We start from the raw sequence: 15,584 nt of genomic DNA, 5'->3' as shown, positions 1-15,584 counted from the left end.
GCTAATGGTTTGGCAGTGTGGGGCTGGTAGCCAAGTGTAGGTCTACCTGACTGTGACAATGTACACTGATGCTTTTAGCACGTTAAAAAGTAATGATACCAAAACAGTTAAACAGAAGAGAGGAATCCCTAAGGCAGGATGTGCTTTTCAGCCCAGGTGACCTTGTGAACTTTGTTGGTTTTTTTTTTTCCCCTCTCCCAGAGTTAGGAATTGGAGAACTTATCCCAGTGGATGTTAATCACCTGAATATTTGTAAGCCAAAGAAGAAAGATGCTTTCCTTTACCAGCGCACATTGAAATTCATCCAGGATGTTTTAGCCCAAGAACTTGGAGACTGAGTTTTTGCTATCCTTGCAATGTTATTTCCTCCATCTGGTGTGACACAGTAAGTTCTTCTCCTAACATTTGTTAGGGGATCTGCAGAAGTACAAGATGCTCTGTCAATAATTACTAACTTTTTTTTACCTCTCCAACTTCTAAAATGTATTCAGATCAAAACAAATACAGATGTAAGTCCTGCAAACTTGGCAAAAAGCAAATGCGTGTTGCTTAGAGTCACCTTGATCTGCCAATAAAATGTGTGTCAATTCCTCAGCAATTTGATGAGGGATCAGTGGAAGAGAAGTTTCACTTAGTCTGCAGACATCCCATTGGAGCAGCACAGGTAGAGTACAGAGAGTGCCCCAGATATATCCTTGTATCCAAACAAAACAAAAAAGGCATGCTCTGGGTGCTACAATAAATTTACATCTGGGACTGAAGTCTTACAGAGAGGATCAAAACCAATTCACTGTGGTGGTTATTTGTGTTAAGGGGGAGAAGCAGCATGTGGCTGTCTCACAGCACCGGTTTACTCTCCATCTTAACTAGTCTAGTGGCACAATTAGAGGAGTTTTTGTACTTGCCTTTTCATTTAATAGACCACCTAGATTTGTCAGCAAGTGTGCTTTCTGCCTGGGGAAGAAGCTGTTAGATGTGTGGCATAGACAGCTGTAGTTATTTTAGTCTGTTTGTATAAATGAAAGTTCAGTGAAAGAAATGACCACCTTCTTGTACATTTCTCTTAGCAACTTGTGAGATTTCGTTCTTGATTCAAAGAAGAGCACTGAAGATGCTCAAGTGGAGTAATGCAAATGTAGGCCCTGACAGGAAGGGCAATGCTTAGAGTTTGGAGCTCAGTAAAGCAGGAAAAAATCCAGGTGATCATAAGGCCTTACTGGAAATGCAGAAGATTGCAAGTCATTTTAGTTCCTTGAGGCCCAGGTGTGTTTATTGGTGTAGGTACAGAGGTAAGCAGAGTTGTCTTATTTGTTTATGTTGAGGCTATCTTAACTAGACTGATGAGAAATTAGTATTTTTAGTTGTGGGTTTTTTTAAGTCTTAAATAGTTTGCAAACTAGTTAAAAGCAGCCTGGTCTAACTGTGGTCTTTTCCTTTCTCTCCACCCCCACCACACTCTGAGAACCAGTACAGGCTACAGTTAGGCTATACTGCTCTAGCTCACCATTTGTTGATGGCAAGCTAAAGATGTCTCTTAGCAGCCCTTACTGGAGATGGATTTAGGTGATTATCTCTGGCCTTAAAGTTATAGCCACGCAAGCTACTGAAGAGGTGAGATGTGCTTTGCAGTTCTGCGTGGCCTTGATGCAAGTGCTAGTGGCCATTGCAGTCCTGCCAGGTCCTGAGGCCACTTCAGCTGTTGCACTTGAGAGCCCTTCAGCCCAGGAGGACACTGCACCTGAAAATGCTCTTCTGGAAATTGAATCTTCACATTGATGGAGCTGCAGAGTAAAATTCACCAGAATAGCACAGAGGATATACAGCACTACTCTAGCAAAAAGTGGTTTTCCACCTAAGCAGGATGTAGGTAAGAACACTGCACAGCAGCATTTCAGGTAGAAAATGTAACAGAGCTCTTCTAGCTGCAGAAGAGGTTTACTCTTGTTACAGTGTGGTTTAAACTTCAGAGTGGAAACACAGCACAACACTTCGTATTGACAGGGCATGTGGAATTCATTGTGAATAGACACAACTTCTCACAGCTGAGTGCATGTCCTGTGGTGAACCTTCTGCTGGCTTCCTTGGCCTGCAGGGGTTCAGATCACTGACATTACACATTAATCTCAGTAAAGCATCGATGTTTTGTCACTGGAACTGCAACTTTTGAGGCAACTTTCTCTTTTTTTAACTGTATGTATATATGTGTCACTTCTAAAATTACTATTTTGAGAGGGGTGGGTTGTTGGCACTGGTTGGGGGTTTTTGGAATATAATGTTTATAAAAATGTATTAGCAATGCCACAAAAGGTATTAAAGGTGAACAATCTGCCAAGTGAATGCTCTGGATCCTGTCCACTTTCATTAAAGACCTGCATTCATTTTTATTGATTGTCTCATGCTGGAAAAATGTGAGGTTTGCCTTTCATATTTGCTAAGAGGTGTAGTGCTGCAGGGCACAGCTGCACATCAGTTTTGCCAGACTGAAAAGGTTTGCAGTTGTGCTTTCAGATTTTGTAGGAGTGCCTCCTGAGCAGTGTGCAGACATTGCTTTGAGGACCAAAGGGTCTGTAGCATGGCATTCATGTCTGCTTCCCATGACAACCTTCGTGCTTTTATGTTTCTCTGGTGCCTTTATGTAAACTTTTAAGTCTCAAACTATGCTTTTGTTGCCATCTTGCTGGGACCTAGCTGCAGGTGTCTGGATTGACTGAGAAGATGGCATTCTGTCTGCATTGTGGCATCCAAGACTCCATTAGTAAGACAGGAAGGAATTTGTCAGTCCTTGTGCACTTGTTGTCCAGCACTCTTGCGTAGCTGTATTGGTATTTGTAGGTCATGAAGCTGTGATTGCAGTAGTGCAAATTGGCTTTCACTGTGCTTTGTGCTCCAGGCAGGGCAGCTAACTAGAAAGGAGACATTTCCCATCTAGTGAAAATGTCAGTTCTGGGCAGAAATGAAAAAGCAAAACCGTTGTTTTGTCAGAGTGGAAATGCTAAACAATGTTATTTGTTTGCTTCTCTTTGTTTCAGTGATCACCCACCTTAAAAGGCTAAACTGAGCAGTTGCTGTACCAAAGGGAACCACCTGCCCACCCCAAATAGGAATGCAGCTGAACAACCAGGTTGCCTGCAGCAACTTAAAGGTGCTGTATACAGGGTCCTGGGGAAGCTCACATAGTGTTAGTCTCCTGCCAAAGTCTTTCATATTAAACAAACATAGAGGTGCTTATGTAGTTCCATCTGGTGAATTGGTCATACCTGGCTTCACAACCAGTGTCCACAGCTTTAAGACTGCTGAGTGCTGGGTTCACTACATGAAAAATGTCATGGGATAGCTGCTCCCTAACATAGATTGTAAAGCTCCCAAGACCAACAGCTATCACTGAGGCTGCTGGTTTCCATTAGTAATGTTCCACTGAGTCTGGGCAGCAGAGCTGAGGACACTTCTGTGCTGTGGGGCCTCTAGTTGTGGGTCAGGTAATGATGGTTCAGGTTACTTGGGCTCTTTGCAGATTGTGGTGGGCCCTTGCTTAGTCCTGAACAGGAAGAAAAGTCACCACCTTCTGCAGTCTGAGTTTTCTGTACTGGTGTCCCAAATGCAGAGCAAGTCTGGCTCTAATTAGCTTCTCCTGAGCTGGAACCTGTGGTCACAAACACCTGGCTCTGAACAACCACTTGGCTGGGGTGTTGGGCACTAATGTGGAAGATAATATATTGAGACAGGAGATTCCATACCCTTTGCTGTAACCTTTTCTGCTGGACTCTCTGTTCCTTTCCCTTGATTTGCTGCGATTGAACAGTGTATGCTGTCACTGATAGCATAAACCAGCTGGCTGCAGGGATTCATACTTCAGTGGGCAGCTTGCCACATACACAGACATCAGCTAGAATGCTAAAGGCCAGATACTTCTCATACTCAGGGAGAGCAATAAAGCAGGTTTTATTTGACTTGTATAAATCCCCTTTAATTGGATTTCCTGCCAACACTTTCATTAGCATGTAAATTAGCTGTCCTAGAGCTGTTAATTATCTTTGCAGGAAATGCTGGATGTGGTCATACAAGGTACTCCTTCTTTTTTACTGCTCTTGGTGCTTTATACTGAAATTTGCCCATAAATAGTCACTGCAATTTTTTTTGAGGAGGAAGATGAAGAGGCTGAGGACCTGTGTCATCTTGTAGGGAAACAACTATCTAGCGTCAGTGTCGCCAGCCTGCTGCCACGCTGAACTGACACTCCCCTAAAAAGCTTACTGCTGGATTTTGTTGGTTTGGTTGGTCAAGGTTCTGGGGAGTGTTTTTTTAGGGAGCAGAGGAGGATGGCAGATGCTCAAACAAAGGCAGCATCCTCTCTTATGGGATGTCTTCTGTTCAAAATGTGGCAGTGGCATTGAAACAGGTAAGCATTTCACATAAGAAAATGGCTGCATTCCCAGTTTTCAAGAAGCTGAGAACAAGGCAGTGAGTTCTATGGGAAAAAGCTCCAAACAACCTGGAAGTTTTTTATATCTCTTTTCTGCAAAAGACATCTGGAAACTTGAGGTTTGGATTTCTTTTTTCAGCTTCACCAGCTTTTTTTAAATGCTCTTTTTCCTTTAATAATGGAAAAATCTTGATGCTGCTCTTAATGAGTTTCTGTGGCGAGATGCAAGCTCTTTATAATTTTCAGCTGCATGCTTTGAACAGCAGAGTGTCTCTCTTCACAGAGAGAGTGATTGGCATTGGAATGGGCTGCCCAGGCAGGTGGTGAAGTGGCCATCCCTGGAGGTTTTCAGGAAAAGCCTGGATGAGGCACTTAGTGCCATGGTCTGGTTGACTGGATAGGGCTGGGCTGGATGATCGTGGTTGGACTGAGTGAACTTGGAGGTCTCTTCCAGCCTGGTTGATTCTATGAAATGGCATGAACAGTTCTATTGTACAGGGCAGGCAAAAGCATGTGCAGCTAGAGAAGGCAACAGACACATAGAATCAACCAGGTTGGAAGAGACCTCCAAGTTCATCCAGTCCAACCTATCACCCAACCCTATCCAATCAACATTAGGCACCATAGATAATCCTTGCCAAAACGTTGAGCTTCTGAGAAGCAGGACTTGCTGGCTTGCTAATAAAGGAGAGATGAGTTCATTATAAAGATGAAGTCTGCTGCTGAGCTAAGCAGCACTACTTCATGAGTCAGCCCCCTGTGCCGGTGGAATACTGGGTAAGCGTAAGGGAGAGAAGCAGAGCAGGCATGCAGGAATACCTACCTGGAGTTCCTGCAATCCTGCCCCTACCTAGGCTGTCAGAGTCTGAATCTTGGAACGTGAGCATCTTTTAAACCCTTTGTTTGCAAGACTCTGCACAGAACAGGTAATGGTTGCTTCCCAGTTAGTCTTGCTGTGTGCAGTGCAGCTGCCTCTGAGGAGTGCACCCAGCGAGGCTGCACAGCGCACCTGGGCAGCAGCACTGCAGCACTGCATATACTACTTACATTTGTCCTCAGGCTCAGGATGCACTCGCCCATGTCTGCTCCTTTTCTTAGCCTTCCTAGCTCATGCTCAGAGATCTGTGTTTTTCAGGGCCCTCTGCTGCAGCATGGCTTTTCCACAGCTGCTGAGGTGAGTGGGAAGCATATGGCAGCTCTTTCCCTGGTACAAACCAGCTGGCATTGGCGATGATCAGCAGAAACACACAGTGAGAGAGTTGCTCTATACACTTCCATCCTCACCAGCATACCAGTTTGGTGTCCAAACTGAGCTTTCTTGTGAGTGAGCAAACTCATGGTTAGGCTGCAAGAGACTGTTCCTCCCTGCAGGAAGGTTCTGCTGACCTTGTCAGGTGTTTGTGGCTTAATTTCAGGACTTAGCCTGTGCTGCTCTTTCCTCATCTCTCCTGTGGAAATACAAGACTGCTGTGGCATTTGTTTTACAAATCAGCAGCATGAGAGCAGGGATAGCACTGAATTATTAAATGGCCTTGAGCATAAGACATTCATACACCAACGACCTGCGTCATCAGCAAGTCTCAGCTGTTAACCCTCTTTCCTCAGTATCTGACTGCAGTGAATACCCCTGCAGACTGCAGTGGGCCTTTAGAAAGGGGCTGTCATTGTCCACCTGCTATTTCATTGTAAAGGATGATGTTTGGCATTGGCTGGCTGTTAACAAAAAGCAGGGTGAGAATCAGAGTAGAAAACCAACTCGAGCCTTTGATCTCATAGTAGCTTAGAGCAGTATTTTGAGAAGGTAGTCAATCCTTTCAGACTAGGTGAGGCAGATTACTACAGTGCTGTTAACAGTGTAGCACTTAAAACGTGTCTGTTGTAATATGGGGGTTCACTTGCCTTGTCTTGTTCACTTTCTTGCTGATGTGGGGACACCACGGCCTTTAGCACACTCCACAGGCATTGCACTTTTAGTGCAGGAATGAGTTTAACACGGTAAGCACTAGAGCCTGCTAACAGGGCAGCTAGCAAAGAGCTACAGGAAGATGCTGTCTAAGCCTTGTTTCCACAAGGAAAGCTAAATAGCAGAACAGTATCAGTGTTACTGCTGTAGTTACACTGGTTTATATCCCCCTTTTGGATGCTTGTCCCAGAGTAATGGTTGTCCCAGCAATATGTTCTTGTGGCCAAGAAGGCCAACGCCATCCTGGCGTGTATTAGAAGGTGAGCAGTTAGTAGGTTGAGGGAGGTTCTCCTCCCACTCTGACCTGGTGAGGCCATGTCTGAAGTACTGTGTCCAGTTCTGGGCCACTCAGTTCAAGGACAGGGAACTGCTTGAGAAAGACCAGCACAGAGCCACAAGGACAATGAAGGAAGTGGAACATCTTCCTTTGGAGAAGAGACTGAGGCAGCTGGGGCTCTTTAGCTTGGAGGAGACTGAGAGGTGACCTCATCAATGGCTTTAAACATGTAAAGGGTGAGTGCCAGGAGGATGGAGCCAGGCTCTGCTGGGTGATGCCTGATGACAGGAGAAGGGGCAGTGGGGGGAAGCTGAGGCACAGGAAGTTCCATGGAAATGTGAGGAAAAGTTTCTTCACCGTGAGGGTGCCAGAACACTGGAACAGGCTGCCCAGGAGGGTTGTGGAGTCTCCTTCTCTGGAGATATTCAAGGCCTGCCTGGATGCATTCCTGTGTGATGTGATATGGGTGACCCTGCTCTGGCAGGGAGTTTGAACTGGATGCTCTTTCGAGGTCCCTTCCAGCCCCTGTGATTCTGTGAGTAACTGTAGCAGTCTAGTCAAGGCAAGGGTGCTTTATTCCAAAGGCTGGGATTTAATGAATATATAAATTCCACAGGAAAACGTTTCTAACCTTTTTTTCCCATACATCAGTAACATGTGCTTACATATGATTTGTACCTGAAATGAAATAAAACATCTTGAGATGGATTAATAAAAAGAAATAACTTAGAACAAAGCAATTCTCAGGGAAGCAGGAGATAGTGTTAGTTTGGACATGCTCTGTGCACTTCCCTCCAGGGGCAGTGTCTTTAGACATGAAAATGAAATGTAGCATGGACACACAATCTTATTTGTCTACATGAAAATGTTTGTGCAAGAGATTTCCTTTGCATCATCATTAGTCTTTCTATAGGAACGTTAAGGGGACAGAATGTTACAATTCTAAATCAGTATTTGTCTTCAAGGTGCTTTTGTTTTGCTCTACAACAAGCAGTTTGTTGAGCCCTTCTGACAGTGCACTGCTGTCCTCATCGTCACTAAATGTAACCCAGTGGCTGAAATCTTTCAAGCTGGGGTGTTGTAAATTCCCTGGAGTGTGTGCTGGAGAAGTTGCTGATGCTGCCTGTATGGAAAGAGAGTAGGAAGAATTCGTGTCCAGGTCCAAAAGATTGGTGTTTTCTGGAAGGGAACTGGTGCTGGAGAGCTGTGGACACTGGCCCTCTAGTAGAGGAAGGCCCTGAAGGTTAGCCATCAGTTCTACAGCATTTGGTGCCAACTGCTTAGCTGTGGTGTTTTCTGGGCTGGCAGAGGATGTAGGAGCAGAGAGAGCAGACTGCATGGGGACATGAACATCCTGAGTCTGGGGGCAAGACCCAGGATTGTTGTTGTTGGAATTGAGCATTAATGCACTAAAAAGTGGGTTGTCACTGCTCTGGAGAACTTGCAGATGAAGAGCTGCGGGAGCTGACTTCTTTCTTCGTGGTGGCACCTTTGGGGCAAAGGAGGTGTTCAGGGCAGGCAATGCAATGGCCTCGGTTGTGCGTGCTGAGGGAGGCTGCCTTTCACTGCTCCCTCTGCTCTCCTGAGGCTTCCCAGCTTGTGGTGTTCTGGGTTTAGGGACTGGAGTAACCTTGGTTGGACTAAGAATATCTCCAGCTTCTAGACAGGGCTCTGACAAGCCAAAAGGAGACTGGACTGCCTGTTGGTCAAACTGCTCTTCTGTAGATGTACTCTGCAAGGGAAAAATGAGCAAGAAATTAAAGAACAAAAAGGGTCTTTAAACCCTCACTACTTGTGCAAGTCTTACTGATGGCTTTACAAACAAAAAAGGTGACAACACTGGAGGAAAAAATGCATGTTCTTACACTGTACCTGCTGGTTCTGTTCTCACACAGCGTGTTCATTTACAGAGTGCTATCCTCAGACAAGGACCCCTTGCTTCCTGAACAAGAAATACATTTCTTTCTGAACATCATGTCAGGATTTTGCTCTGGGACAAATTAACACAGTTCTTAAGAGTTATTTATTTGTAACATCTCTCTGCCAGCTAATATTATTTAAGCAATAGAGAGGGCTAAATTAATGGGGCCATTAGCCTATGCTTTTGGATATGTTCTGAGTCTGAAAGACAAAGAGCTTAAGTTAACCCAGGAAATTCATTAATGGCTCTGTCACACCTCGCTGATGGCAGGAACTGAAGCTGTAAGTAAACTCTCAAGTACAATCTAGCATATATTCACCACCTGAAAGTATATAGGTAACTGGGGCCTAGCTCAGACAAAGAGGGCAGAGGCTACTTCAGATTTCTTATACTCAAGTGTGACTGAACAAAAGCCTCTTAATGCACTCAAAACAGCCAGTCAATATTTCATGATGGATACATCCCCTGCCACTTCTGTCTATATGCTGCTGCTAAGCTGCCTACTCTGTGCTTTTTTCATGATAGAGGTGGACTGGGAAGAGGTTTTCAAGTACACAATTGCCACCTGAATTCACTTGGAGGACGAAGTCAAAGAATGATACTGCTGCAGGAGGTTTCATGTAACTAATAACAAAATAGCAGCTCCTTACAGCACCTTTCAGGAGTGCCCTGGCAGCATAGACTGTTCCTTGCACAACATCCATAACACAGAAGCAGCGACTGCCTTTACAAAGGAAGGACAAGGCAGGAGTCCTGACAACATCCTAGCTGAGGTTCAGTCAAAGGAAGAACAGGAAAGTTTGTCCCTCTCCTGTACTTCAGTTGCTTTCACCATTAAATACTCATTTTAGCAGCTCTAGAGGTAACTATTATCTCTATTGTAGACACCTGACAGATTAAAACCCCAAACACCTACAGATTTGTATTTTTAAGAACCTGAACTCTTGAGTAGAATCCAGAATCTAAAGTAAAAGGCTGGACCCTATTAGAAGGTGTGTGAGAATAGTTACTATCTCTGAAGAGGTCACAGAACGGCACACTGACAAGAAGCTGCTTCAAATCAACACAAAGCAGACTGCTCACTATGTGGTCAAAAGTAAACACTGATAAAGAAGAGATGAGTCTTAACTTCTGACAAGGTTTAGACAAGCCAGAAGGAATGTTACAAAATCCGAGAGAATGGGCTGACAAATAGGAAAGCTGGACATGGCTGAGTAAGAAACTCAAGGCTCTTTTCCCTTTCTGATCTCCTGTCATGCTTTTATGCCATGGTGACTACAATGCCCCGAATCACTTTAGTGCCTGCTGGCTAAGAACTTTCAATGACAGGACTTCATCTGACAGTGAACCTGTTTTGTTTGCCATCATTCACACTGTGTAACGGAGGCTGGATGCATTCTGTTGCAGCTATCTTACGTTTTCTGCCTTCACTCCACTCCTTTGCACAGGCACTGGCTTCTTTGTGGTTGGAACTTTGGGTGGTGGGCGATGGGGCACAAGCACTGCTCCTGCCTGCGACCCCTGAAGCGGTGCTGACTTTGTGATGCTGGGAAGAGGCTCAGGCTTGGTGACCATTTGGTTTCTAGTTGGAGCTGGCTTTAGTGCATCTTCTTGTAGTCCTGAAAAGCAAAGACAATTAGCATCCTGGCTGGATCAGAAAGCAACTTCAAGACAATTTCTTGCACAGTGGTGTTTCCCAAAACGTGCAGGCCTACAGGGAACGTGCCCCAGGCAGGCAGGAATAGCCACAGACCTTTGCAATCCTATCACGTTTGTAAGAGGCAGAGAGAAGAAACTCCTGTCTGAAACAACTTCATACCAAACCAGCAGTGCTCTGCCACCATTTGGGAAGTGGATAGAACACCAGTGGGGGCTCAAGTCCTGAGCCTCTTTTTGCCCTGGTTTCCTTATCTAGATAAGATAATGATACCAAGCATGCCATGTACTTTGGGAGGAACTGTAAATGCCAGCTGCTCATACAGCACACAGGATGGAAAGCGATGCTGTCCAAGACTAGTTTCCATACCAACGCTGAGTGGGATGCTTCAGTTGAAATTCAAAGTCAATGGAGAGTAAATCTGACTTAAAAACCAAAGGTACAGCACTCTAAGGAACAAACATCAAGATGCCTCTGTGATAGTTCTGATACAATTAGCTCATTCCAAACTACATGTGGTCTATTTACAAATGAAAAGGGATATTCTTCCCCTAAACTTAAGGCATTGCAAACTCAAGTAGCTGTCCCAGAATCATACTGCGTCCTTTTGTATTCATACATCATCACCAGAAAACTTGCAGCCCTGCAGGGTATACTCACACTGCCTAAATTTCAATACCTGAGCTTGTTTCTTGCTCTAACCTGCCCTCGCACAAAGCTGTCTGCTCCAGGGATTACATAGAGAGCTTGTACAGAGTAACCTTTTAGCCTTAGCTATTCAAGCCAAAGTCCTGCAAGCTTCTATCTAGGTTATAACTGTACTTGCTGTCCAGATGTAAACAGAATCCAGGTCATTTCTCCCGTGGCCATATTTTCTCTCTAGTCCTGCTTGGAATAGTGACTATGTGCTAAATAGAGCAGCAAATACCCTTTCTACAGCTCTGAGCTAACACAGGCACCATCAGTTTAGGAAAATCCCATCTTTTAATTTTTCAGACTAAATCTGGACATAGATAACCCAAGATGCTCCTAGCAACAGATTGCAGAACAAAATAAATGACTTGAGTTATGGTGACTGATAAGTTTAGTGTTATCAAAACTGACAGAGAACACAAAGTTCAGGCTTGCAGGCACGCACACGTTCAGGGTAAGCTTCGGCATCTGGGCCACGAGGGGATGCATGAATACACCTACAGTTTTCTTTCTCTACAGCTTTTTAGAAGTCAGTTAGAAAGCTGTGCTCACCTCCCTTAGCTTCCATGAGGCATCGAATGGCTTCTTCTGCTTCCTCAGCTGTGGTGGTTTTGATCTGCTTGACATTGTAAGGTTTACTTATCCCAGTCCGGACTTTCGGCTATAACAAAAACAGGACAAGGAGTCATCTTGGGGAAACTTTTTCTCGTGTGCTCCTGCAATCTCACAGCTAAGCTCACATCCCTGCAAAGTTCTGCCTTTGCCAGTGGCTGTTCAGCAGTCTGTACATTCTACAGAAGGTGGGAGATCTTCTGGCCGAGCTTTGGCTACGTCTTTGTTCCCAGCTGACAGACGGCTTATGGCTTACTGCCACAGCTAGACCCTTAGCCACCCAGGCAACTCATTTGTCAGGGTCTAGCAGGCCTACAGGTCAGTGTTACAGCACAGGAAGTTCACCTTAGCTATTCCAGCTCAGGCTTCCTTGTATGAAAGGTGCATCATGTGCGTGATGCTCTGTGTCTACAAGGGTCTATGTAGGTGGGGGAGAACAGGACAATGCTGATTGGCAGAACTCACTGGCTGTTGAGGAGCTCCAGGTAGCAGCTTTGCTGTTGCCAGGATAGAGCAGCTGGAGTGGCTTCCTGGAGAGAGGGAACCATCTGAGGGAGACTTTTTACCTGATGTTCCAGCTGAAAGAGCAACAGAAATGGCTTTTTACACTTACTTTATCTGCAATGCAGAAAAAACAATGTGCTTTGAAACAGAAGAGACACTGTTGCTCTCCAAAGGCAGCCATTGTAGGGAAGATCTTATGTAGGACAAAAGGAACCTTGAGTCCCTCTGCCTGAGTTTCAAGAGCAAAACACGTTCATTTAAGAGGAGTCTTAGCTCCTCCAGCTAAGGCTTACAAAAATAATCTCAACACAGAATAAAATGCTGAAATCCTGAACTGAATCAGGAAGCAACTCCCTAGTTGGGCTTGCTTTCATCTAAGTAATTTCATCTCTTGGCTGAGCATTGACATTGCATTCCATGCAGAGAACTAGAGCTACCAGTTTTGTCACTTCTGTGCAACAGACCCAGGAACGAATGGGAACAGTCCTGAAGAGTGCATCTTTCAGCTGCAATTCTGACAGAATCTTTAGTTTAAGTCTGGAGAATGCACACAGAGACTTTGGGACCACAAGAAAAACGTGAAGTAATAGCTTGCATCATCCAGAAGTAGTCATAAAAACAGAAGCAAACACAGCACTGATGGCATCTCAGAGCTCTGGTAGAGAACATCACTTCCCCTTTATACCTCACTGAAAATCATCAGCCACTTTGCACTTCTTTCCTAAACACAAAAGCAAGGAAGAATTTTGCATAGTAGGAAAGGACAAAATGCTGTCTGGAACAAGTGTTTTGTCAGACTTTTTAAAAGATTACAGTCGTGCCAGGAAAAACAAACCAACCAACCTGTAAGAGGGCACTCAGTGACTTTGGAAGCCAGCAGGCATAAATAGTGAGATTTATTTCCATTGCCACAAAGTGGCTGGTCAACTCGCTAACCTGAGTGATGAGTTACTGTGCCCAGCCTCACTGGAGGCATTTCTTTGTGGAGAATCCATCATCCTAAAGCCAAACTTCTGCTGTGAACTGCAGGAGTTTGGCCACAGTCAGGCTGAAACAGACTGGGAAGCAAGTCACAGAATCACACAATTGTCAAGGCTGGAAGGGCTCAAAGATCATCTAGTTCCAACCTTCCCAGCCATGGGCCAGGACACCTGCCACTAGATCAGGTTGTCCAGAGACACATCCAGCCTGGCCTTGAAAACATCCAGGGATGGGGAGCTTCCACCACCTCCCTAGGCAACCTGTTCCAATATCTTGCCACCCTTATAGTGAAGAACTTCTTCCTAAAGTCTAATCTAAATACACCCTACCTCTGCCTTGGATCCACTTCCCCTGGTTCTATCACTGAAAGTCCCTCACCACCTTTCTTACTGGCCCCCTTCAGACACTGGAAGGCCAAGTTCCTCAGCAGCCTGACATTTCAGAGCAAGGTCTTAGCCACCCAGAAAAGGCAGGCAGAGCTGTTCAGCTGGGGCCAACACAAACTCTGAAGACAGTTAAACTCACCAGGAGGGGGAGGTCTCTGGGGCGGCTGAAGTGGCCGAGGCCTGGTGGGAATGGACAGAGACCTGCTCGGAGCCCGGCGCTGGCACTCCCCACTCGCCTCCAGCTCCCGCTTCAAATCGGCCAGGCAGGTATCATCTGGGGAGATGGCAGACAGGAGCTGCCTGAGATCCCCACTCGAGGGGAGGTCAGGAGCGAGGAGATTATGAACAGCAAGCCTCAGCCAGGTAACTCAGCAACATGAGATGGGTCCTTTAACAGTACTTTGCTCTCCCTGAATGTCTCCCCACTCCCTCTCCAGGAAACATCTACCCTCCTGTCAAACACTTCTGGTTTTCCAGCAGCTGTACACTGTTTGTGCCAGCACAGAGACTGCCTGCCTTGGATTTCAGCCTTACCAGGAACTGTTAGATTCTGAGCTTTTCACAGCCAGGCTTGGCATCAACTTGCCCTTACTCAAACTGTGTCATGGCAGCCATGAGGAGGCAAGTTGTGGTCAATCCCCTTTTCTTCTTTCCTGAACACAGGAATTCCCTCTGAGGATCAGACAGCTTTGCTTGCTAAGAAGAACTGATTTTATACCAAAGTCTCTCTGAATGGCTCACTTATCACATCTCTGCTTTTCAGCAGAATTTCCTAAGGGGTACCCCTGCCTCAGTCTATCAGCCCTTGGCTGCACCTTGCATGACTGAGCTATTACAGTCCTTTATCCCATCCAAGCCTCTCTGACAGCTACAGAGGCAGTAAGCTGGAATTGCTTTAGTCTTCCAGCCTGCACAAGTCAAGGCTTTCTCTTCAGTTCTCTCACCTCAACGTGGCCATCAAGCCATGCAGCTGTATTTTTTAGGGCTCCAAAATCCACTGGGTTTAGTTTTGCCCCTGTGGTTTGGAAAGGATGGTGAATTCTGTAGCAGCAGGCTCTCACACTTGAGGCATTTTTGCTCAAGTTCCTGTTTTTCAGAGTTGTGCTCTGCAGGGAATACTCAGCTGCCTCACATTTTCCTGCTCCCAGTCAGCACTGGATGGCAGCTACAGAGACACAGCCTGTGGTCTGCCCAAGCCACCCTCCCCTTCTCTGCATTTTCAATGCTTTTACGCTGCAGAAGGGCGCTCAACAGTAGGATCCAAGGAGTCACACAGGTGCCTAAATGCATGGCCTGAGATTCTGGCAGTAATGATGGACACAACACAAAAACCTACCACCACCATCACTCTATCTCTTCCCCTAGAAGGCTGCTGAGTTTAGGCACAGGAGTTTGATGAGGCTATGCCCTTCTCTGATCTCAGAAACATACACACACACACTGCTATGCCTGTCACCTCTATCTGTGTCTAACATCAGCTACACAATCATACCTTTGATGAGGAGTTACTCAGACAGAATTGAAAGCTTATGGAGGCATCTGAAATTGCAGAGGCTTTCAAGATGGATTGAATGTATCATATTTTGAGTTGTGCGAGATCCTGACACCACTCTGACCTCTTTCAAACTATACTTTATAATTTCCATTTATTTTGTGGGGTTTTGGGGATTTTTTTGGGGGAAAAAAGTTTAGTGTAGGTGAAAAGAATCAGTGCAATTCTCTCTAGCTTTATGAATCATCACACAGAAGGCCAGAGGTGTCTGGAGAGCAAGGCATCCTATAACATAAAGTGATTGGCTTCACAGTGTTTAGTAACAACAGATTACTCTGGCTCAGTGCTGGGTTTCTGAGTCTGGCCACACTGCACCCAGCCTGTGACTCGAGGTGGGCAAGAAAGCTGCATTATCACTTTGACTGCTTGGAAATCTGTCTGGGTAAGCTCAGGAGTTTTATTTAACCTTTTTGAACTCTTACTTCTGACTCGACCTTAGAAGGTATTAAAGTCTTTCTTTTATGTCCAAAGACACAGCACTTCTGAGAGAGTGTGGAAAGACAGGTACTGAATTAGTTCTGTCAAGATGAAGTGTTTGAAATGTGACCCAGCCTGTCAATGCTTGGTCAACACAGCATGTCCTGATCACATCCCAATACTAGACCACCACTGGCCTGC

General features: G+C 45.4%; 2 protein-coding genes across 4 annotated transcripts in view; one reads left to right on the top strand and one right to left on the bottom strand.

Moving 5' to 3' along the window:
- SERAC1 (serine active site containing 1) overlaps nucleotides 1-2,337 on the top strand; it is a 35,365-nt gene extending 33,028 nt beyond the window's left edge. Inside the window, exon 17 of the mRNA XM_064169294.1 lies at nucleotides 202-2,337. Coding sequence (XP_064025364.1) covers nucleotides 202-338 — 137 coding nt within the window. The 3' untranslated portion in view covers nucleotides 339-2,337. The remainder of the gene's footprint in view (nucleotides 1-201) is intronic.
- A 4,880-nt stretch (nucleotides 2,338-7,217) lies between these two features.
- SYNJ2 (synaptojanin 2) overlaps nucleotides 7,218-15,584 on the bottom strand; it is a 76,644-nt gene continuing 68,277 nt past the window's right edge. The window contains exons 23-27 of one of the 3 annotated variants that reach the window (XM_064169288.1): nucleotides 13,554-13,688; nucleotides 12,009-12,121; nucleotides 11,484-11,592; nucleotides 9,998-10,200; nucleotides 7,218-8,392 (exon numbers count right to left, since the gene is read on the bottom strand). In XM_064169288.1, the coding sequence (XP_064025358.1) occupies nucleotides 7,595-8,392; nucleotides 9,998-10,200; nucleotides 11,484-11,592; nucleotides 12,009-12,121; nucleotides 13,554-13,688 (1,358 nt within the window). In that variant the 3' untranslated portion in view covers nucleotides 7,218-7,594. Of the gene's footprint in view, nucleotides 8,393-9,812; nucleotides 10,201-11,483; nucleotides 11,593-12,008; nucleotides 12,122-13,553; nucleotides 13,689-15,584 lie in introns of those variants that run through there. The other 2 variants (XM_064169287.1, XM_064169286.1) reach the window with 2 other exon arrangements.

This window comes from Pogoniulus pusillus, chromosome 31, assembly GCF_015220805.1.
Source record: "Pogoniulus pusillus isolate bPogPus1 chromosome 31, bPogPus1.pri, whole genome shotgun sequence".
Classification (NCBI taxonomy): Eukaryota; Metazoa; Chordata; class Aves; order Piciformes; family Lybiidae; genus Pogoniulus; species Pogoniulus pusillus.
Note: the sequence above shows the minus strand (reverse complement) of the source record. Positions and strands in the feature narration are given on the sequence as shown.